The following is a 22,500-nucleotide window of genomic DNA, read 5'->3' as shown; positions in this document are numbered from 1 at the left end:
TACACTTCTCATGACAAGCGACATGGCAGACAGGCATCTTAATGGGATGACATGCTGTGTTTTTGCCGATAATGGCGCTGTTCTTTTGACCTGACCCTGTCTCATCGAGGATGTTCCATGCAGCATCTCAACTAAAGTAGCCCTTCCAGCCCAGACAGTCGCTCCTCTGTCCTCTCACTGTTATGACCCCGTCCCCTTATAGCTCTCTCAGCTACTCCTCGTGGTCAAGACCAAGCCAAGCCAACAAGAACGGCCTTTTCTCGACAAGGGAGTAATTGCGGGAAATTGAGTTTGTCCGTGTTTTGGTTTTTTTTCTGCTGTAAAATGTTATTTCCTTCAGTCCATGGTTCAATCCTGATAACCCTGTATAAATAAAGTCTGGGGGCATAGACTGGAGTTTGCGATAGGCCTGTCTGTGACATTCACAACCTTCTCTCAAAGTCTGATTGGTTGAGCCCTCGTGCTGTAAAAGGCCAATTACAATTCACATGGGATAAGACCACAAGAATTTTCAGTGAGTAGGATATTACCCCAAAGATGCTGATCTGAGGTCAGTTTTTAGTGATGCATGTTTCTTTCCCTAATCGTTAAAGGGACCTTTCATGAATGTTTAACATCACGTTAATTACCTCCAGCACCATACCCGGTGTCTATGAAAACTGTGATTTTCTATATTCTGTATCAAATTGATCAAATTGATTTTTTGAAACTGCAGCTAAAAACACACTCCTCGTGCCGGGTAACTCAATGTCATTTCCGAAAATAAAATGAATGATTTGTTTGTTCACCCAATGACAACATAGGGAGTCATTTCCTCTTATCTTTTTGACGACAGAACGGAGGAAATTGCCGTTTAGTTTCACTATGTGACGTGACAGGGTCTGGTGAAAATGTCCCCAAGTAGGGCACGGTCATTTTTCTGATTTACTGATTATGGAAGTGCAGATTATACGCTTTCAAATTATCAAATGTATGTGTCATCATACCTCAACATGAAAATGGTTGAAGAAGATATGCTAATTTGAATGTTGGTACACCTCAAACCAAATACCGGAGAAACTCTGAATCAAAACAGACACGTTAGCTAGCAGCTAAGAAAGAACATCGCTATGAACATCTAACTGTATGTTTAGCACATCACAACATGCTGATAGAACATCAACATGCTAAAAACACATAACTACACATGATTAGATTAGAATTAGATACACAGTCCTTGCTTTTGAACACATCCTAAAACATACGTTTGTTTACAAGCCATATATCACTAACCCAGTAGCCTGAAGCAGGACGACAGATGATACAGTGAATCCAATTCACACATTATTTTAGTTATAAGTTACAACTATTTAGTGATCCTAAAATGGTTGTTTGTTATATTGAGTGGGCTCTTCAACACTTAAACTTTCGTAATATAAAAAAAAAGAAGCTTTTTGATCATTTGCGCAACTTGAGAATTGCCGAAAATGCAGACCTTTTCACCAGACCTTTGTCACATATGTAGACTCTGGTATGGGCTGGAGATGATGAATGTGATGTTAAAAATGGGTGAAGTATCTCTAGAATATAGAAGTCAGGAAGGGTAAGATGATTCCAGATTCTAGAACTTCTGACTGTCTGTGAACAGACTGTGGTTCAGTTTTGGACATTCATATACACCTAAAAGCCAGATACATTGCTTAGTTTGCGGCAATGGACGTCATTATCTGTACTGAAAGGCTGTAATCATCTGTGTCTCGTAGTAGATAAAGATCTCTCTTTGACTAATGTACTCTGTCAAGTTGTTGTTTTATATGCCAACAGTACATACCAACCGTGGCCAGTGGCTTGATTTAGCATAGCAGGCCGATTGATCATGGACAGGACTGTGAAATGGAAAAATCTGTGTTTAATAGTTTATCCCAGTGATGTAGTGATTTCAGAGCCCTCAATTACAAAATATGTTTTCATAAGTGCTCTGTGGTTTATAGTGATAATAAAAAAAGTCCCTTCAGTGGTTGCTAACATACCTTTTTGAGGATGATACCATAGCAAACACAGACACTCACACGCGCACATACACCCACACACACGCACATACACACACACACGCACACACACACACACACGCACACACACACACACACACACACACACACACGCACACACACGCGCACACACGCACATACACACACACACACGCACACACACACCACACTGTGTCTCCCTAGCGGCCGCCCACAAGGTTGACACTGTTTCATTTTGGAGCGCGTGGGCCGTTCCACACTCAGCGATCATAGAGATGATGTGTTCTGACGGAGCAGCTATGATGGTAAAACCCAGGCCCATATGGCCCTATGAGCCACAGCTGGGTTGAGATGTGGTTGAGTGACAGTCAAAAATAGGCTTTGAACAAAACACAAGCGCTGTCAACAAGAAAGTCTGCCAAAGCAGTGCTCTTGTGTAAAAAAAGAACTAAACTGTATTTGGAGAGTTTTTCTTTTCTTTTCTGCTCCCCACAGTTTAGAAATAATTATGTCACACAGGGCCGGAAGGCACGGCGGCTCTGGTACTACCGCCTCTGGACATTTCATTGCCTCACTGTGAAATTCAGCTTAAAAGTCAACTGACATTTCTCGTGCTATAACTCAGTGGTTAGTGGTTAAAAACGTCAAAATATCTGTATTGTATGAAGTCCTTTCTCATCGAATCACTACCCTGATAACTCAAATCTATATTGAGCACGATACCGTACCTTCATCATCTGTTTGGTTCAAAGACAAGATAATACTTTATCCGTACTCGGTGTTGTATAGGAACACGTTTCTGTGACCAACCTGTTTCAGAGGAACTGGAAGTATACTACCGCTCTGGGCGTGACATAATAACACATAATAACACATAATAACACACTGCCCTAATCTGAGGTCTCTTCAATAACACTGTGATGAAGTTCTACTGACCAGAATGGTGGTATATTTCCACATAAACGTCAAGTAGCAAGAAAGCCAATGTTCTTGAGTTGTTTTTCCTTTTCTAAGTTTATTTAATCTCTCTGAGAGCCTGGAGCTAGCTAAGGTGTGCTAACCTTTCTCAAACAATTACATTTCAATATTCTAAAACGGCCTCTCCTCTCCTTCATCTTCATTGACCACAGCACTGGAATGATGGAAACAATGTAGTGGTGTCAGTCAGTGTCCAAAAACTCTTTTGCCTCTGGCCTTTTGTTGCAAGGTGTAAAAGCCTGTCATACAACAGCCTGACAACAACCTTAAAGACCTTTAAGATCCCCCTGGCTATGTCTGGGAAAATACGTATCATTCGTTCCTCAAAAGGTGAAGAAAATGACTTAATGAATGCCTTTACATACTGTCTGTGTGCATTCCACTAGATTAACTTTTTAACACCTTTAACACTTAACACGTATTAACACCTAGTATACAAGCAATTGACTCTCTCGTTGAACGTGCTACACGGGTATTGAAATGAGGCTGGCTGGAGTTCTTGACGGACCCTGACACAAGCCCCCTGTTTCAGTTCTCTGGGGAAGTGTGAGCGTTGTACGCTGTGGTAACCTTGGTCGCGCTGCTAGCTCATTGCATCGGACGGAGATCTTGGCGCCTTGCCAAGCCGTAACCCATAGAGACAGCCCACTCCGGACCCCTGTCCTGTCAGCTGACTCTGTTTCCCAGGGTCCTCCTCTCTGGAAAGGGCATCTGAGTCAATCTCCGCAAACACACGAGAGGAAGGCTTGGGAAAATGTTTGGATTCGCGGAGCAGCCAACGAACTGCAAAACAAGGGGTTTTTGGAGGAGATGTTGTCAGTTCTCTCTCTCAAAAGTACAACTTTTGCCCCAGTGTGTGTGTGTGTGTGTGTGTGTGTGTGTCTGCAACTCTACCCCTAAAACCTACTTGTGTGTGCGTTCCAGCGCGCACGCCATGTGTGAATAGGTCTGTGTTTACCTAGTGGGAGTCTGAAACCCATGACATACTGCCGCGGAGCTCCTTCCATAGGCCCCAGCAGCTGACTCAGCTGGAGTCGGGAGCAGAAGGAATAACACAGGGTTAAGGCCAGGCGTCATCTCCAACAGCCATAGTTGACTGGAGTTTGACGCCCTTCCTTACGCTGCAAGAAATCCCCCTTCTCAGAGGCCCCCTTTGAAGAGTGGGAGGCTGGGAGACTGGGAGACTACGGTGTCTCTCTCTCACTCCCCTCCCTGAAGAAAGGATGAGTTGGAGCCGGAAGGAACCTCTAATAACTAGAGGAGCCTGACAGTAAAAGAGAGTTCAAACTGAGAGTAAATGTTTACAGGAAGTGGGGGAATGAGTGGTATGGAGTAAGCAAACACTCAATGTTCTCTGGAATTTGCGAAATTACATCCTGGAAAAGTGAAAGGATTGTAGGAATTATTGGAAGAGTGTAATCATGAGATGCTTTGATGCTACCGTTGAAGGGTTATGTGGCGTTTATAAGCTCTTAGTACCGCGGAGCACTGAGTAAGCACTTTAGTGGCTTTTTTCAGGAGTAAAGTTGAGTTTCAGTGTAGTGTACTGTATCTGTTCATCCTAACTACACAGTAGCACCTTTAAGGATGTTCTTAGAAGTTTAAGTCCTATGTCGCTTGTGATTCGTCAGAACAGCACACATTTCTCTGTGTGTAGATAGCACATTAGATTAGATTAGATTAGATTTATTGTCCCCAGGGGGAAATTCATTTTCACACCACTGTACAGTACACATACATACAACACTGTATAACACAGACAACAACAGACAGTACTACACATGACAGATACACAAGTACACACACTCAGTGCGGTCTATTATTTGAGGCAACAATGGCTGGACTACAAACATTTCACAATCTATATTCAGAAGAACTGCAATCTAAGTACAGTATCCCACTCAATGACACCCCTTCAACACCCCCAAACAAGTAATAACCTACTTTCCCATTTTGTCTTTTCTTAACCCACTTCTACCATCCCTTGCTTGTTATGATGAGGTCATACAGTGAAGCCCATGGGAGAGAGGACCCTTTCATGGGGCTCAGACAGTGGAGAGGTATACAAAGAGACCCCCACATTGACCAGAGGGCCGCAAACTCGTCTCTGACCCCTGGAGGATGCGTGTGGGCAGAGCCTATAGGCTGGCAGAGACAGCGGACCCTATTTAACCCCGCCCACGCCCCTCCCTCCCCAAGCCCTTGACCTACAGTAGAGCTGACTCTGGCCTTCAGTCACAACAGACTCAAACAGACTTCAAAACAGTAAACACAACAGTAGAGATTGGCGAAGACAGAGAAGAGAGAACGCAAGAAAATACTTGAATACGGGCAGAATAGTTATAACTGTCAAATTGTGAGGTATGTGGTGCATAGCCTCTCTGTTGCAAAAATGAGTTTGTAATTTTGTCAAGTATTTCATTTCATTATAAAGAACTGGGATGTCCCTGACCAGATGCCATATTCATTGTTGTCTGTGAGACTAGGCCCGGTGTCAAACAGCACCAAATGTCTGAGCTGTCGTTGAATTTGGTTGACTGATGTGCATAGCACGAGCACCTGCGGTTGACCTGGTGTTGTTGTTATTCTGTGGTGTGTAGGATGTGTACAATGAAGTAAACAATACTTTCTATTGAATGTTTCTTGTGTTTTTGGTATTTTGACCAGGCCTCGATTGTTGTGTGGTGGTGAATTAGTTAGAATTAGTTCTTAAAAGCTGACGACTGATGTTCTCTCTCTCTCTCTCTCTCTCTCTCTCTCTCTCTCTCTCTCTCTCTCTCTCTCTCTCTCTCTCTCTCTCTCCTCTCTCTCTCTCCCTCTCTCTCTCTCTCTCCCTCTCCCTCCCTCCCTCTCTCCCTCCCTCCCTCTCTCTCTCTCCCTCTCTCTCTCTCTCTCCCTCTCCCTCTCTCCCTCCCTCCCTCTCTCCCTCTCTCCCTCCCTCCCTCCCTCCTCTCTCCCTCTCTCTCTCTCTCTCTCCCTCTCCCTCCTCTACCTCTCTCTCTCTCTCTGTCTCTCTCTCTCTCTCTCTCTCTCTCGTTCCAGTGCTGGACCAGCTCCTGGAGGAGCTCCAGTGCTTCCTCCTCGTCCTGGACCGAGAGAACCTGAGTGGGAACGCCACCGTCCAGAAGGGCCTGCTCAACGACCTGCTCCTGTCCTACCGGTCATCCAATGGTACGGACCAGCAGTAACGATCTTAAAGGGAATCTTAAAGGGGCAGTTTTTACACCTCATAGCTAGTCAGATGGTTCTTTACCTTAAAGGTAAAAAAAAAACTCACTTTTTCGGTTCTTGTGCACGTACATTTGGGTCTCTGATTGACCTACTAACACAATCAAGAAATAAAACAACCCAGTCAGTTTTTTGTGAGCAGAAAACATACATTCAACAAGTCATTCAGATTTGCCACCCCATCCTATGTAAAGCGGGGTCTCATTAGAACTATACACCCCCCCCCCCCCCACACACCTGAGTATCTCCGCCCACATCTTTCTTTCCCCCAGTACGCCATTAATGATGTGTTGTGACCATTGTGATGTCATACCCACTGAAGTAATGTAAAGCAAGATTTTCCCCTCAGCCATAAAGGCCCATAGTCAGCTCTGTATATGTTCTGTCAGGAGAACACATTCAGGCAAACAGGGTCTTACATGATACAAGGGGCGGCTGTGGCGCAGGCGGTAGAGCCGCCGTCTAAAGATCGCAAGGTTGGCAGATCGGCGGTTCGAACCCCGGCTGGCCACATGTCGAAGTGTCCTCGGGCAAGACACTTAACCCCAAATTGCTCCCAGTGAGCGGGCCGGCGCCTTGCACGGTAGCTTGGCCGCCATTGGTGTGTGAATGTGTGTGTGAACGGGTGAATGAGAGGCCGTTGTAAAGCACTTTGGAATAAGGCGCTATATAAGTCAGTCCATTTTTACATGATAAATTGAGCTGAGCCTTGAGCTTCTGCAGACGTCTTGTAACCTAGTGTGAATTACATAAAATGTTATGTGTTCAGTTGAATGGGAAAGTGTCCAAACGTTTGTCTGGTACTGTATATTCTCAGGGTCTGTCAGTATCGTTGCACAATGCTTCGCTAAGCTTATGAAACTAGAAACCTGACAGACATTGAAACCGTACCAACACACACATGGACTAACTGTAAAAATATAGTTAACTAACCATTCAGAATCGTCCTGCTGCATTTGCAATTATTTGAACTTCTTGCAGGAGCCTCTCCTTGTTTTGGATCAGATTCTGGATCAAACATGTGCAGTTGAACTTCTGCATTTCTGTTACCAGTTATTATCGGTTGTTTTTTTTCATGAGAAGAAACGCTCCTTGTAACCATGGTATCAAAGAGACACGGACGGGAAGCCACAGCCAGTTCCGGGGTGGGGCGTGGGGAGCAGCGGCATTTACATTTAAAGCTACAGACTCAGAAACGGCCTGTCGACAACAGGACTGAAGCAGAGGGGGGCGGCTGTGGCGCAGGAGGTAGAGCCGCCGTCTAATGATCGCAAGGTTGGCAGATCGGCGGTTCGAGCCCCGGCTGGCCACATGTCGATGTGACCTTGGGCAAGACACTGAACCCCAAATTGCTCCCAGTGAGCGGGCCGGGGCCTTGCATGGTAGCTTGCCGCCGTTGGTGTGTGAACGGGTGAATGAGAGGCCGTTGTAAAGCGCTTTGGATAAAGGCGCTATATAAGTCAGTCCATTTACCAATATTTAGAGGCATGCTAGAATGCTTAATATGAGTGGTATTTTCAGCAAAAAGCTTCAAATAAATGTTTTGGTGACCCGAGAGAGCGATATTAACTTGTTGAAAAATAGTATAATATGGAACCTTTAAAAGTGTCTAAATCTCAAAGCTCTTTTCAACCACTTTTCAACTTTCTGACTGTCTGACCTCTCTCACTACTGTGAAAAAATTCCCAACTGACGATGACAGAGAGCTTGACGATCAAATCGTTTACGTCAATGTTTCAATTCAATCGTGTAGTGTGAGAACCCTTCATCTTGGAGAGAGTGACAGAGAGACACAAGGATTTGGGCGAGGGTGATCGCAAAAGGTGGTTCTTTTTAGGTTGTTTGCTTCTACTCGAGCAGACAAGATGTTTCTGCAGACTTCAGGATACATTCTGCTGCTGTCAGCAGTAACTTCATCAATTAAGACAAATTAGCCAGTTGTTGTGGCAGCTGTGCACTGTGTTCCACCAACAGTCACTTGCAATCACTCTGGTTCATGATGATATTCATTCCATCTGTCCACAAGACCGTTTTCCAGACGACTGTAAACTTTTTAGGGACTTTTTTTAATCAATTGGTTTCATTGATGTCTCTTTGGTCCATATTGTGACACCAATAGCAGACTCCAAAAGCAAGTACAAAGCCAAGTATAATCAATACTAGACATTGACAGCTCTGTTATGCCTCACAGATGATGTGACGGAACATACCGGATTAACCAGAAAACACCTGTCAAGCCCATTTTAAATTCATTATAATAAATATATTATTATCATTCAGGTGCCCTGAAATAGGGGGAGTAGGCTATGTATAAAAAGGGTTGACATTTCTAAATGGTGAAACCAATCTGAAAAAATAAAAAACATTGAATTAAAGTTGAGAATCTCTACTTTTAGTCGTTCATTTCAAATCCAAACTGTTGGAGTACAGAGCTAAAAGAAGATGAAATGCTTCCACTTCCTAATAGTATATGGAGGACACTTAAAGATTAATATTTAGAGTTAGATTAAGATTAAGATGAAGTTTCAACATAGTGAACCATCCCTTTTAACTGACACTTAACTGTCTGCTGTCAGGCTCCTCTTCATGTGTCTTCCTCACTGCGGCCTGCCAGCCTTGGGAGAGCCGTTGTGGTGGACGTCTCTCTCCCATATTGACAACAGTAGGGTACGATAGTGTGATTCAATTACGTGTGCCTCTAGGTCATGCTAGGTTACGCTAGCTCTTTAGTCGGGCAAACCTCTAATAGGACGCAGTGTGTTTTTGTGACTCTCTCACACAGACACAGTGGTGTGTTTCCATGTTCTGGTCTCGGCTCTTCCTACTTCCTCCCCTGGCTCCAAACTGTATCATTTTTCCAAGGCTGCATTTATCCTCCAGGGATGCTCACTTCCTTTTGAGTAGCAGTTTATAAATAGCATTCATTTCCATCCTCCGAAAAATCTGTTTTCACTGTATAGGCAAAACATAGTTTCACTCGGTGGTGGTGTTTTATTTATCTTCTGATATCCATTTCAAAGGGAAGACTGTCTCTAGAGCATCACCGTAGGTGACACCAAGGTCAATATGTACGTTACATATATATGTTTTTTTATTTCAGTGTACAGCTTTAGTCAGTTAAAAGTCAAATGTTAAATTCAATAATGGGATCCACCTGAAAAGCACTCCCAAAGCACTCTGGGCCAGAACATATTAGCATGACTGGCTACAGTCGCTAACCTCTTTAAAGTGGCAATCTGGGATTAGTACATCGATTTTTTAACTAAATTAATGATATATAACCGTTGATTCTTGAAGAATATAACTTATAAATGCCTCATGAACTTAGTTCAACTGTCTTACCCCATCGGAACCCAAAATTATATTCAATGGTTTGTAAACAATGTCATTTTAAACACACTCTATAATTTTACCAAATAGTTTTGGGTAGATTTACCAGATTGTTTTTTACGAGAGTTTTTACCAAAATTGTCAAAATATCATGGTCAAAATATCATGTTTAATTCATGAACGATCAGTCCTTCCATCCATAGCTCTGTCTAAGAATCTGAGAGTGGTAACATTCCTCCAGCCCCGTCCCTCAGCTGTCTACCAAAAAAAAGTGGCTTGGAGATCGCTTTTTTTGTTGTTGTTTGAATCCCAGATTGTCCCTTTAACCCCCAGTAGCAGGACATTTATTTGGACCAAGACATGAGATCGGGGTTGCTCTATCCACAGGTTATGATTACTTAGGTGACCACAACGTACAGATCAACAGCAGATACGTTTATCTTTCCACCCACATTGACCCATAAACATTTACGGGTGTAAACAGAGGGAATGTCTTGGCAAGAGGAACTACCATGGAGTTATTTTCATTCCGCCTTCGGTAACCACCCCCTCAAGGAGAGCTCCTTTAATGTGGGGCCTTATTTGATGAGTCGAATGCGCCCGGACCCTCTGCTCAGAGTTCAGTCTTTACAAGACGAGCCACCTTTCATCTGAGCAGATGGTTGAGGACCAGGAGGTACAGTCAGGCTTATGATCTATAAAGCCTTCAAACAGAGATGGGACACAAGGGTCTATCTGTTCTCATATAGAGCTCTCTGACTAATGTCTGATGAATACACACTCACTCACACACACACACACATACACACGATGAGAGAGGGGACGTGAATGGACTGTTTCAACAATCCACAGCTTGTTGCTTTTGTATCCCCTTTCCTCATTTGAGACCATAACAATAAAGTGATATAATGACCAACACTGTCTACATATTTTGGACTGGAAGTGATTCAGAGTGATTCCATCAGCAGCTTCCTAAGAGAAGCAGGTATATTTGCTATGACGTTGTACTGAATAATGTCAACGTGTCTCTCTGTGCTATCTATTCAATTAGCCTACCTGACTATATAATGGCTGTCTTGTACTGTGTGTTTGCATTTAAGACTTGACAAAGGCTACGGCCGAAACCGCTGTCCTATTAAACCACACTTTGTTGCATCTGGAACTTGAGTGTGCGGCTTCTACTTCTTTTAACGTGTCTCTCTGTGTCTCTCTGTGCCTCTCTGTGTCTCTCCGTGTCTCTCTGTGTCTCTCTGTGTTTCTCTGTGTCTCTCTGTGTCTCTCTGCGTCTCTCTGTGTCTCCCTGTGTCTCTAACGTGTCTCTCTGTGCCGTTTCAGGTGGTGGTGGTGGTGGTGATGAGGAGTACATCTACATGAACAAAGTGATGGCCCCTGGTCAGGGTCAGGACAAAGCTGACAGAGGTGAGAGTTCATAGGTCATCTCTTTAAGGTGGAACCTACCTTATCTAGTCGGGCTGCACCCACTACTTAAATAGGCTTTGATCCTAAGTATGTTGATGTCTCAGTCACTGGCAAATAAGAGTGACAAAGAGTAGAACCTACCTGCCTATTGTCGATGACAACCAATCAATTAATCAATCAATCATAAATGAAATAAATGATATATTTAAAATCTGTTCTATATAAAGTTATAGTTTTATCCAGTTGATACATGTGAGGAATTAGCCTATTAATAGTGCACTGCTCTGTCTTTAAAAGTCTGACTTATTGTGGCATACTATAGTTTATGAGACTAGCCAGTCCTAAACTGTAATGAAGGAATAGGTCATTCGTAGCCATTTTAAGGAATTAAAAAAGAATCATCATACCAAATAAATGTGGGCTATATTTTCCAGAGACATGTTGTTTCTCTTGTTTATAAATGCGTCATTGTTTCGTTTATTCTACTTGAAATTATTAACTATTGTAAAAAGAGGTCGAAATCAGGGAAAGTGATCAGCCAAATTGGAGTACCTTTTATTAAGTGATACACTATGAAGCAGTCAAGCGTGTGTAGACCCGAGCAGTGAGCAGTCACTGTGGTTTGGTTGAGCCTGAGAACTTCCTTTAACACCTGAGACGTGTGTGTACTCTCTGCTATTGACTGCCCAACTGCCAGTTCAGTGTGTCTTTGAAGCGACAGAGCTTTGCCATTGTGGCGAAGATGCCACAAGGGTGTAAAGGTACCCATGATGCCTTGGTGGTGGCGGTGGTGGTGGCAGAGAAGAAACAAGTGCGAAAAAGTCCCCACAAACATCCCCTCTCTATCCTCCCCCCTTCCCCCCACTCTCCCCCCTCGTCCCCCCCCATTTCCTGCCTATTTCTAAGTAGCTCTCCCCAGCCCCCCCCCGCCTCCCCAAACCCCCCCTGTCAAAAAAAAAACATCATCTGAGACCAGGCTGTTTTGTTTGGACTGCGATGAAGAATGAGGGTGAGCGAGGAGCGCTAGGCTTAGCACAGTCACTCTACAGAGAGGCTAGCAAAGCCCATAGGCTTTCTTTAACAGCCACTACCAGCATGTAGCGGCTATCGTCTCTGATCAAAACAAGTCCCCCCCCCCCCCCCCCACTCGTCATGCTCCAAGACCATTCTCCTTCTCTGTTCTCTGAATGGAAGCGTGGGTCACCACACAATATAGACGGCTAAAATAGCTCTTTGAGAGGCACAAATAGGGATATATCTGTTCAATCAATTGGGTATCTTTAGTCTAACATCTTCTATCTATCTAATCTACCCCCACAACCAGTCAAAAGCATTGCACTGTTTCACAACCACAATACAGTATGAGGGTTTGAATGCGTTTGAATGCGTCAAAAAATCATGGTGTGTTTGTCCCAATGTGTGGAGATTGAGAATGTAATGAAGTAATTTATTGTGCAAACTGAATAGCATTGCAAGTGTGGAGTATTGAGACACACAGTGATTTCATTGATAACAGCCAGATGGATTTTGGAGTTTTTGGAGCTCAACAAGAACTTCTTGGGGGTCAGTTCTGCAACTTTCAGTGACTTTCAGTGCACACTTGAACGAATTTATGAGCGCAGGCTCTCCACTGTGTAAGACACTCTTCTTGTGTTCCTACGGCAACCCAGATGTCAGCATGCTGACAGGAAGTGAGTAGGAATGTCTGAGAAGAGGGGAAGTTATGGCACAGCCATACAGTAACTTAGAGACAAAGCATCCACAGACATAAACACAGTTCCGATGGCTAATAATCCCTGGGCAAACTCAGGGCTAAAATGCTAACATATGTGTTATTGTAGCTAGACTAAAGCGTTGGTTAGAAGTGATGTATAGATGTACTTAATAATTTTATGTTGTTATGTTAAACGTGTGTGATGTTAATACGTGTTTAAATATGAAGCTGAAGCGTGTTACAAGTCTTTTTTGTATTGCTTAACTTTGATATTCCATATTTCTCGGCCAATAGGCTCCATTCTAACATCTTTTTTATTTGGTGTCTGCCTGTCAAAATCATTAGATAACAGATTGGATGCCCTGGCCAATGGGAAAGCAGGAAAACATGTCCCCGCCCCCCAGAAGAGCCTACCAGACTTGCCTCCGCCCAGAACAGTGAGTAATGTTCTATCTCTTTGAAACTATGACACATTTACTGTACCAACTGTTTCCAAATCTGTTATTTACTGAGGGCAAAAAGTTAGCCAATCACATGATAGGTCTACAGTTACAAACGCTAAGGTCCTTGAACCAGCGGTGACCTATGTGTGACCGAACCAGACTCTCCCACGTGGAAGACATGCGCTGACATGCGCTTCATTTAAACCTTGGCCTTAGCTCTGGGAGCTAGCGCATGTCTTCAGGTCTTACGGCAAGGCTACTGATGACGTAGCGATCCAAACCACCTCCTCTTCACTTCACTCCCCCCTTGACCTCCCTCTCCACAGAAAGACCGACTGTATCTGGGTCACGGCACCAGTGTGTCCGACCATTGATTCCGACCTGGGTTTCCCACACGGAAAATGTTCACATTCACACACCAATGGCGGCAAGCTACCATGCAAGGCGCCGGCCGGCCCGCTCACTGGGAGCAATTTGGGGTTCATTCAGTGTCTTGCCCAAGGACACCTCGACATGTGGCCAGCCGGGGCTCGAACCGCAGATCATTACACGGCGGCTCTACCTCCTGCGCCACAGTCGCTCAGTGTCGGACCCCCCCTGATCGGTTCTACCTCATCCTTGAGAACCCCACCGTGGTTCCTCTGTGCTTGGTGATTACGACGCTAACCTATTTGTTCTCACGTTCGGCAGCAGCTCAGCCATGTGTTTTCACACGAGGCCACACGAATCTACCCAGAGTCCCACCACTATAAACCCCCAGACAGGCAGCTCACCATTATAAATCCAGGCTTTAATATGGGCTATAATCACCCCCAGAAACAGGTATTTAATCCCTCTTGGAGTGATAAAAGGGGGAAATGACTGTGGAAACGAGTGTGTGAGAGAGGAACGGTGTGTTTAATGTTGACCGGGGGGAGGCTAGGGGGCTCCTGTATTAACCCTGTGTGAGATCGGGGCACAGACAGACAGGAGGACGGAGTTCAGAGCATCCCCCTCAGTGCCTTTGAACTTCGACACACACACACACACACACACACACACACACATACTGACACGACTCACATCGCTGGTCCTGATTAGCAACAGCTGCATCAGCGGTTTGAGTGCCCATTTCAGTGGCTGGAGACAGAGGTTGATTGGTGTGTGTGTGTGTGTGTGTGTGTGTGTGTGTGTGTGTGTGTGTGTGTGTGTGTGCGTGCGTGCGAGCTCATCTTGCCACCCTATTACCGTCTGTACAGTACCTCCAAGCAAGAGGCTTGTGCACTATAATATCAATGGAGATCAGTTCACTAAGTTTACATGCAAGACTAACTGAATGTCTTCATACCAGATGATGTGTTGAGGATCTGTTGAACCTGCTAAAGACAGATCATTATGTCTGAGATCCATCTTCTTGAATATGATATCTCAGAAAACGTTTACACTTAGTCCATACTCAATAACCAGTGCTGTCCATTCACTATCTAAGCCTCTTTATTATTGCATAATACATTTAACATTAATAGCGCTACCTTATTTTCGACAAGATGTTAAACAGCTTCTGTTAAACAGTTTCATGCGTTTCCTTTAAGCCTGTCAAAGTTAACGTGTTCATTCCTGCACAAAAAATATGATCCATATGCGTGTTATTTTCGTAATGCCATTAACGCCATTTCCCACAGTTTCGTCCCAGATTGTACCATAGTTTTTATTTGTCCTGGTCTCACACATGGATTCTATTTAAGTCGATTATTTCCCGGATTTGAGATGATCAGTTTCAGCAAGGCGCTGCGCAGATTCGTTGATATTGGACCAGGATATAAATATAGACTCCAGCGCCTGGAAGAATTCAGGAAACTAATAAGCAGAAAGAGGATTATAACACAAGATTAGAGGCTGTTGCAAACCGAAAAACGGATACATTAAACTGTATGTTCCCCCCCCCCTCTTCTCCTACTACTGTACCAGAGCATTATCCAGCCCATCCTCACTACTACTAGTACTGTTCCTCCTGCTTCTTCAACATGCTCACAGTCTTCAACCGGGCCAAACTCACACGCATCACCAACACTGCTGCCAGGATAATTGGACTCCCCGCACCCAACCTCACAGCACTAAACAACAAGGCCATCTCACGCATCGCAACCACAATAGAACAGGACATCACCCACCCACTCAATCTGTACCTCGCCCCACTGCCATCCGGGCGTAGGTACAGAACGCTAAGGCACAATAGGGCTCGCTTTGGCAAAAGCCTGATCCCCGCAGCCATGGTTGCTTTAAATAACAGACCGCGCTGAGTGTGTGTACTTGTGTATCTGTCATGTGTAGTACTGTCTGTTGTTGTCTGTGTTATACAGTGTTGTATGTATGTATACTGTACATTGGTGTGAAAATGAATATTCATATTGTTCCCCCTGGGGACAATAAATCTAATCTAATCTAAACAGTAGGAGAGAATCAGCATAAAGCAGGTGGCCTGAGGACATCTAAGGGACATCTAAGGGACAAGACCAGCACCCACCTGCACTGGGACCACTCTGCTCAAAGGGCAGTAGTATTCTTGAGTGCACTGTCTTGTTCCCAGAGTGGTAAACTAGTCTTCTGTGTCCCACTCCTTACATGTTGATATAGGCCTAGTTCTTGTCTTAGGCTAAAGAGATTTGACAGTTAGTAAGGTTCCTATAGTACAGTAATTCAAACATGGGAGGACTTAGTATTCGCTATGAATTTGTGTTGTTTTTGTTGTTGTTGTTGTTGTTGTTGTTGTGACTCTCATCTGAGAAGATCCATGTATCCCATCCCCATTGTCATGTTGAATAGCATGGATATGGAGGAGTAGATAGTATTTATAGTAGTATTTATTTATGTCATTTAAGAAGAAGAACCAGTTACAAAGGTACGTAGACTTTATACATTATCACACCTGGCTGAACTGGCTAAGAAGCTAATGCTAATCATCACATCTGATACTGATTATTTTGTGTTTTCTACCCATTATATGACATCTACAACCCAATGTAATGTTGTTTTTTAAAAATTAAATTTTAATTAGGACTAAATTGACTGATTGACCAAAATTGCGATTCATTCGTGATTAATCACAGAAACCCAATGAACTTGATTAATCACCCTAGTTTTCATACAAACCTATGTAACAACATACTACATTACAGCTAGCACTCACATCGGAGTGATTTCATAGTTCCAAGATGGCTTCCACACCTTGCTCACTCCTGTCTGTTAAAGCCGCCCTCTCTGGTCTGACTTTATCTGTTTTACTTGGTTGAACTGGTCCAGTTTTAGGGAGCCTGAGTAAGCACGTCCATAGAGAACCACTCTTAGGAAACCCCTTCATCTGCCTACGAGGTTTCCACGCGTCCCCGGCGACGGTGTACTCCAGAGTTAGCATATGTTTGACCGTAAACGCTGAGTCACCCCTGACCATCGCGCTGAACAGCGCCCCCTTGCTGTTGATGTAGTTCCCGGGCATGGCGGTCCATTGGCCCGTAGTTATGTTGTAACGTTCCATAAGGCAGCGCAGAAAATCATCCGACGGCCCGTTGCGCATCACATACAGATTGTCCCTGTGGGCCACCATACAGTGGCCGTAGCTCTGCGGCTTTAACATGGTGGTGACTAGCGCCCACTCGTCTTTCTGCGGTACGTACTCGTAGATATCCGTGACGTTGGGAGGCTTCCAGAAACACACAAAGATCCGTCGCCTAGCAACGGCACATGCCGCGGAAACCACAGGCCGCGGAGCTTGGCGCACGAACTCCCACTCTCCCTTTGTGACGTCATAGGCCTCCGCGGAAGACATGGGCTTCTTCTGGTGTTCTCCTCCGATGGCGTAGAGCTTCCCCTCGAGTCCCAGTAGGGTGAAGTCGAAGCGGGGTTGCTGGGGTCCAGGAAGTACACTCCACTCTCCGGTTCCCGGGTCGTAACAGAAGCTGCAGTCCACCGTGTCCTTGCCGTACCCGTAAACACCCCCTACGATGTACAGCCGGTTGTCCAGGACCGTAACCCCCGCCATCGCCGTGCTACAGTGGGTGGGGAGGTCTGTCAGGTGCTTCCAGTCTCCCTCTCCCTCGTCCAGATAGCACACCGTCCTGAACGAGTCCTGGAGAATCTCCATGGAGGGAGAGTGGGTGCCCAGAGCCACGTAAGAGATCGGGGACAGACACCCGGCGTACTCCAGTAGCTCCTCGGGTAGACTGCTCTCCGCCGCCTCCTTCAGGTCGCCGTAGGAATCGCGGAGGAAGAGGGCGGCGCTGTGGAACAGGGTGGGCAAACCGAAGATGGCCGCCGCGTGGTACAACAAGAGGCAGTTGTCCGAGTCGACGATGTCACAGAGGTGCTCGGCTAAGGGCGCCACCTGCAGGAAGGCCGCACACTCCGCGGCCTCTACGAGTTCGTCCGGGTCCTGGAGGTTGGGCTTCTCGCCCCTGCACGCGGCCAGGGCGATCAGGAAACCCCGCGCCCGCACCCCTCCTTTCAGGTGGAGCTCGTCCTGCAGGCTGTCCTTCATACCGGAGCGGAAGAGGGCCCGGAAGTAGTCGCTGCCCTGACGCAGCAAGGCCCGGTCCACGGCGAACAGGCCCGCCTCCACCCTCACTGTCAAAGAGCCTCCTGCTGTCTGCAGGTCTTCCACGTCTTCCTCCTCCAGCGTGGGATCCTCCGTGTGGTCGAGCCCCAGGCTTCTTGAGGCCTCCATCTCATCCCCAGCCTTTGGCCTACCACCTCCCCCCCAAAACCCTGCACCTCAGTGACACCTCACTGCACCCAGGAAAAACTGAACTAGGCTTGGATTAGTAAGGTTTTCCCCAGACATGACGGTAAATAGAAGTGTGTCAGGGGTGTGCAGACTTCCATTGCGTCCTCTACGCCTCTACGGTCTGAAAATAGAGCGGGGCTAAACATAGACGCAGTCGCACTCGTGAGCGACAGATAGGAAAGGGAAACTGCTGACATATGACTGACTAATGTGGCAACAGGCAACAGTGATATAGTTCATATCGTGGCAGCCGCGCCATTGGTTGAAAGATGAATTTGTTGAATCATTGGTGATCACGATCATGAATCATAATCAGGATGGTAATGTCAGCCATTATATTAAACTATCTCTAATTAATTCTAACTAATTCTTCAAATGCTTCTACCTGAATACTACCACTACTACTACTACTACTACTACTACTACTACTACTACTACTACTACTACTACTACTACTACTACTACTACTACTACTACTACTACTACTACTACTACTACTACTACTACTACTACTACCACCAAAAACACACTACAAGTACTTGGTACTGTGACTACAACTACTGCTAATATTACAGCTACTAATAATGCTGATGCTTATAAAACTAACATCTCACCGATATTAATCTTTATCTATTATTATCTAGCTACTGTCACTCAAACAGATACTGTACTGTACATTAGGGGAGAGAGAGATACAGGCAGGTTGGGGGTGGGAGGGTGGTTGGGGGCTCAGGACCTGGCCTTCCCAGCAAGCCTGCTGATTATTTTTTATCACTACCTTCTCTCCTCTCTCTCTCTCAGCTCCGAGGCTCCCAGCAGCCCCACCAGTGTGTTTTCACTGGGCTGTTGGATTCCTGGCATGGGAACGAGGGATTTTCCATGTTCTGGGTGTTCATTTGGGTTTTTTCCCACTCTTTCTCAAAGCCCCCCCCCCTCCACCCTCCCTTTCTGTTATTTATGCCCTGACTCTTGATCTGCTTCCCTGGCCTGCCGTTTCCGTGGTGATGAGGTTGGGGGTGGGGGTGGGGGGGGGGTTAGGGAGGTGGGGGGGGGATCCTGGGTTGCTGTTAGTGACTGTTTGGGCTCAGGAGGGTGAAGTCAGGATGAGTGGGAGCAGATATGAAGGAGGACTGACAGCCACAGAGAAACAAGAGATATACACATGGGATGATATGGTATCATACTACACACACATGGAAACACACACACACAGGCACACACACACCGACACACACACACTCTATATACAGTACATCTCTATTATCATATCAGGCCAGCTGGACTGTAGTATGGCTCATCATGTTGCCCTTTGGCCTTCGCCAGAAGAACAGGCATATTGAGATTGAGGGGGAGAGAGGAGGGAGGAGAGAGAGAGAGAGAGAGAGAGAGAGAGAGAGAGAGAGAGAGAGAGAGAGAGAGAGAGAGAGAGAGAGAGAGAGAGAGAGAGAGAGAGGAGAGGAGAGGAGAGGGAGGGAGGGGGCTGCCCTGGAATGCCTGGGCTTTCGTGTTAATCACTGACATATGCCTCGACTCTCAGACACTACTTTTTTTACAACAGAAACAGTGTTGGACGGTCCAGGCCTGTGTGTACTGTAATCAGGAGTCTATTTACTGTATGTGTTGGTGTTTAGAAGAGAAATATAACAGAGGTTTCTTTCTGCATATCTTCATTCAAAAACTTTGTTTGGTGCGCTACTTTTTCTCCCTTCAAAAACCCTCTTGCACAGGAATGTATTTTCCTTTTTTTTCTTAAAGCCCCCCCCCCCCCCCCAGCCCCCCCTCCACCCCCGCATCCTCCCACACTCCACCTCCCATCCCTTCACTTGGTGACAGTGGGAGCCTTCAAAGACTTTCACTTTGAGTCTGAACTCTCTCTCTCTCTCTCTCTCTCTCTCTCTCTCTCTGTGGGGTGTTCTGTCTCACTCCTTGTGTCTCCAGTGGACAGCTAGCCAGCTCACTCCCTTAGCCTCCCAGAAACGTAGCGTCCCAAAGACTAGACGATAGGAGAGATAAATTACATTCAAAATGGGGTGAGATTCAAAGATTGGTGTGGGGTCCAGAATGACCAGACGGAACAGGTGTCCTCTCTGGAATCCAGAATCATTCTGTTGTGATGACTGAAGTTTCGGTAACCATAGTAACCATAGCGTCACTTACAATAACTCTTGGTCATGAGGGCCCAACATAAGCACTGTTAATAAACCTGACAAACCTGACATTAATAAATCTGACATACCTGACATACGTAAGACAAGTGCCAGATGCAGTTCAAATTCAAACTGTAAATAATGATTGTCCATTTAGGGTCAAACGGACCCATTTTAGCCACCATTATAAGGGTCAGTTGTTACAAGACATTATACATTACATTATACTATCACAATGTTATACTAAAGGTATCAATGACATAAATTAAGTCTTGAAAGTTGATATTTCAGTGCAGTGGCGGACTCGGGCTGTTTGAAGTGCAGGGGCGAAAAGAAAAAAAGGGCACATACTGCACAACATGGGACCCCATCAGTGCACATGGTCAAGTTTAGACCATTGGAAGGGCAGCCAATAGGGCACATCCTCTAATTTTGCCACTCAAAAGTGCACTTTAGTGCAACGTTTTTCAACTGTGGGGGCACATGGTCAAATTTAGACCATTGGAGGGGCACCAATAGGGCACGTCCTCTCATTTTCGCCACTCAAAGGGGCATTTTTGACACTCAAAAGGGCACTTAAGACAGACGTTTTTCAACCGTGGGGGCACCAGGAGGGGCGGTCGCCCCCCCCCCCCCTGAGTCCGCCAGTGTTTCAGTGAGTTAGTATGTTGAATCATGCTACGTACGTACCCGCTGGGACCATATCCAAGAACATGTACGCACTCACTGTATTGTAACTAATTTGGATAAACAGCGTTCGCTAATTGGCTAATCGCTGTTCCATCGCACGCTGTGGTAAATGTGGCATAATAACCCAGAGCAAATAAATCTGGATCAAGAGGCATGACTTCAATTATTATGATGACACATGACATCTGATAACCATTACCAGTGTGTTTGTACAGTGAGATATTCATGATGGGGATTGTGGGAAAGCGCATTCGAGAAAAACCAGGGGAATCCCGAACGGTTCAGACTAAAGTCGCTAACCGCTACATACAGAACTGCCATAACACATAATACTTTGCAGCTAGCGAGCAGCGCTCCCTCGGTACATCTGGTCCCATAAGTCCACACGGAGAGAGAGAGAGCTTCCACAGCCCTTCCCATACGGCGTGCGGTTAGAGCGGTAGGCGCTGTGGGGAGGGAGACTCTGTGCGCGGCGGCTAGCCGGCTAGCCTGAGGGGTGTGTTGTTACAGTGGGATTGGTAGACGAGACGAGTGGCCCCCCCGGGGGAAGAGAAAGAAAGAGGTGAAACGCAGCATGATTGATTTGGGAAAAGCCACCGACCGGCCCACCCTCCTCGCACTGTGCAGATCCCTTCCCTCCAACCTCCTCCTCCTCCTCCCACCTCCTCCCACCTCCTCCTCCTCCGAGGCAAACACGTGTGGAATTCCCATCCTGGTCCAGAGGGTGAGGTCAGAGGCGGATTGATTACATGTGGAATTCCCCCCGTAAGTTCGAAAGGAGAGGAGGTCCCCTCTCCCTGAGTGGCAGGTGCTTCGGCCAATCGTTGAGCTTCAGGGGAGCCCCCTTGAACGTTTAGATGTTTTGACTGAGAAGGACAGAGGAAGACGGTGTGTGTGTGTGTGTGTGTGTGTGTGTGTGTGTCTGTGTGTGTGTGTCTCTGTCTCTGTCTCTGTGTGTGTGTGTGTGTGTGTGTGTGTGTGTGTGTGTGTGTGTGTGTGTGTGTGTGTCTGTCTCTGTGTCTGTGTCTATGTCTGTCTCTGTCTGTGTGCGTGTGCGTGTGTGTGTGTGTGAGTGTGTGTGAGTGTTTGTGAGTGTGAGTGTGAGTGTGAGTGTGAGTGTGAGTGTGAGTGTGAGTGTGAGTGTGAGTGTGTGTGTGTGTGTGTGTGTGCGTGTGTGTGTGTGTGTGTGTGTGTCTGGATACTCTGATTTTGTGTGTTAATGTCAGAGGTACAGTACAGTACAAGAGAAGAGACCAAGACAAGTTCTCCTGTGTTCTCTGAGTAACGATGTGAACCTCTCTCTCTCTCCCCTGTCTCCCCCTCTCTCTGTCCGTCTCCCACCTCTCTCTCTCTTCTCTAACCTCCCGCCCACCCCTCTCTCTCATCTCTCCCCCTCCCTATCCACCCTTCTTTTTCCTCTCATCCTCACTCTCTTCTCTCTCCTGTGCACCCTCCTCCCTCTATCTCCTCCCTCCCTTTCTCTCTCCCCTGTCTCCCCCTCTCTCTGTCCGTCTCCCACCTCTCTCTCTCTTCTCTAACCTCCCACCCACCCCTCTCTCTCATCTCTCCTCCATCCACTCTTTTTCCTCTCATCCTCACTCTCTCCCCTTCCCCTCTCCGCCCCCCCGCCCTCTCTCTCTCTCTCCCCAGGGTGTGGTGGGTCGTGAGCCCTTCCCCCTGCCCCAGGCCCCGTCCCCAGCCTGTCTGGAGTCTTCAGAGGGGTATTACGAGGAGGCGCAGCCCTATGAGTCCACCATCAACGGTGAGTCCCCTCCCTCCCTCCCTCCCT

General features: G+C 46.2%; 2 protein-coding genes across 2 annotated transcripts in view; one reads left to right on the top strand and one right to left on the bottom strand.

The window, feature by feature from the left end:
- Positions 1-22,500, top strand: part of afap1l2 (actin filament associated protein 1-like 2) — a gene marked incomplete at both ends in the record, with an annotated part of 49,334 nt that overhangs the window by 7,745 nt on the left and 19,089 nt on the right. Inside the window, 5 exon segments of the mRNA XM_080541909.1 lie at positions 3,517-3,539; positions 6,027-6,155; positions 10,878-10,961; positions 13,021-13,112; positions 22,362-22,473. Of these exon segments, the coding sequence (XP_080398035.1) occupies positions 3,517-3,539; positions 6,027-6,155; positions 10,878-10,961; positions 13,021-13,112; positions 22,362-22,473 (440 nt within the window).
- LOC308167423 (kelch repeat and BTB domain-containing protein 13) lies at positions 16,297-17,814 on the bottom strand (the record flags this gene model as incomplete). Its single annotated transcript, XM_080541844.1, has 1 exon — positions 16,297-17,814. One exon carries the CDS (start codon positions 17,812-17,814, stop codon positions 16,297-16,299), a length of 1,518 nt encoding a protein of 505 aa, XP_080397970.1.

Source organism: Nansenia antarctica (genome assembly GCF_963989245.1).
Source record: "Nansenia antarctica genome assembly, chromosome: 11".
Lineage (NCBI taxonomy): Eukaryota > Metazoa > Chordata > Actinopteri > Argentiniformes > Microstomatidae > Nansenia > Nansenia antarctica.
This window is presented reverse-complemented; position numbering and strand designations above follow the sequence as displayed.